Source organism: Corvus kubaryi, unplaced genomic scaffold, assembly GCF_017639235.1.
Source record: "Corvus kubaryi isolate FWS band 111438036 unplaced genomic scaffold, C.kubaryi_AGA036_p1.0 split1-37374, whole genome shotgun sequence".
NCBI lineage: Eukaryota > Metazoa > Chordata > Aves > Passeriformes > Corvidae > Corvus > Corvus kubaryi.
This window is the reverse complement of record NW_024582079.1, coordinates 959,339-961,352: the sequence shown is the minus strand read 5'-3', so window position 1 is coordinate 961,352 and position 2,014 is coordinate 959,339. Positions and strand designations below refer to the sequence as shown.

The window sequence follows — 2,014 nt, the reverse complement described above, 5'->3', positions numbered from 1 at the left end:
ATCGAACACAGATAGGAGGCCGCTCCATCCTCCCATTGGTTGGGGGGGGAGGGGAGGAAGGGGAAACTGGTAGAATAATTTTGCTCTGTGGTACAATGTTCACCACAAGGCTGGGACACGTACCTATAGAGCGCTAAGCTCAAGAGTTTCACTAAACTGAGAATGATTAAATTAAAAAGGGGAAAGTTACTTAAAAGAATGTGGAAACTGCAGGATTCCAGGAAATTTAAAAGGAAACATAAAAATCAACCAACGTTGTACCAAGGTCAGCCATTAAATTACATCTCCCACACCAGGATGTGATGGAGGAGTGTCACAGGGAATAGCCCATGTCCGTGCTCAGAGCGAGCCCCAGACCTGTAACTCACCTACACAAATGCCCTTTCAAAACATGCAGAGAAAGCCACTGCACAGCTCAGAACCCCAGTGACACAGGCACACGTATTTCATAGTGGATGGAAAGGAAACACACAGGATTCTGCAATTGCTCCTTGGCTTCCCATGCACAGACCATAAACCCAGGATACTTTATCCGATCGAACACAGATAGGAGGGTGTCAATGCCTGCTATTTATCTGCTGGCTTCACACCTGGCCTGCATGCCATGAAAGGAAAATGCTTAAGGCTGCAACCTTTACAAAGTACTTGAAATTCTCATTAAACAAAAACATTTGAGACAAAACTGCTATGTACGGATTTGCTGCTGAGGGTTTCCCAAAGGAAAAGGGCTCAGCAGGATTTCTGTGACTCAATTTCAAGTTTTCTTCATGGCTTCTCTTTGCACACTAAACACTCGCTCCACCTCCGCTTAGTTAAATAACAAAAAAATTCATAGTAAAAAAGTTTCTTCCATTTGTAGTCACAGCATTTCTCTGTAAATTGAGTGGAAATTACAGATAATTCGGAAGTCCTGAGGTCTTTTTTTTTAGGTGGCATATTTTGTTTTAAATAATGCTTCTATTAAGAGATTTATCATCTGATGGCTAAAAGCACATCAGGCTGCTCATAGATTCACATCCATTTGCAAGCAGAGATGTGATAGCTGTATGGTGAATTAATACAGAAATAAACCCCACAAACTTTCCCTTATAGAAATGTGAAGATTTTAATAAAATGGGGGCTCTGTCCCCATCCCAGGCAGGGGAGTGACCGTCCTGAAGCCCAAGAGGGAGAGACTTTGCCCAAAGGACCCACAAACAAAGAGCTTGGCAACAACATTGTTCTTTCGAAATGGTCTAAACACAATGCATCTATTTAAATTAGAAGTCACTGAGTTCCTTTGAAGAGCTCTGTGTCTATTTCTGACCAGAACTTGCATTAGTTTCCAAATTACTGTGCTCTCAGTTCATCTTGTCATCTACGCTGTGCCATATGAACATACAAGGGTATCAGCCACAGAGAAACACCTGTGTGCACGAGGCTCTTTCCTCCATGTCTGTACACTGACCTCCTCACCAGCACATTTACTAACCTGCCCTTATTTTGGCTACCTCCAGCCACTGCAAGTTACAAATTACCTGCTAGAATTCAATCACAAACTGGTGTACTTTAAGAACATCCTGTTGAAATTGCTTTAAGTCTGAAAGTTTTACTTGCTGGCTTTGAGGATCGTTTCAGTCCCTGTTAAATAATGATCACCCTCAGGCATGACACTTCTGCCGTGGATAGCCAAACATTTGTATCATTTTACCACGCTGGAAAACAGTGACTTTCACTCCACAGACACTCCAAGGAAAATACAGGAACCACACCCCACAAAGTTTAACATAATTAGCTGAATACTATCTGGCATTGTACAAAGGACATTTACCTTGCTCCAGGACTCCCAGAACTGTGACCACGGCCAGCAGGTCTATCTGATCTCTCATGCTCCTGACTGTGGAGGCAAACCCCAACCTGATGCGATGGGTACAGCCGTCCCAATCCTATCTCCCCACCACCACCAAATTCCACAGAGCTGCCTCTGTTTCCTCCTGAGTTTCCTCCACCCACACCTTAACTCACCTTAACTCTC

General features: G+C 43.5%; 1 protein-coding gene across 1 annotated transcript in view; it reads right to left on the bottom strand.

Annotated features, from left to right (window-relative positions):
* LOC121657769 (leukotriene C4 synthase-like) overlaps positions 1–2,014 on the bottom strand; it is an 8,817-nt gene extending 6,803 nt beyond the window's left edge. The window contains exon 1 of the mRNA XM_042013844.1: positions 1,811–2,014. Within this exon, the coding sequence (XP_041869778.1) occupies positions 1,811–1,868 (58 nt within the window). The 5' untranslated portion in view covers positions 1,869–2,014. The remainder of the gene's footprint in view (positions 1–1,810) is intronic.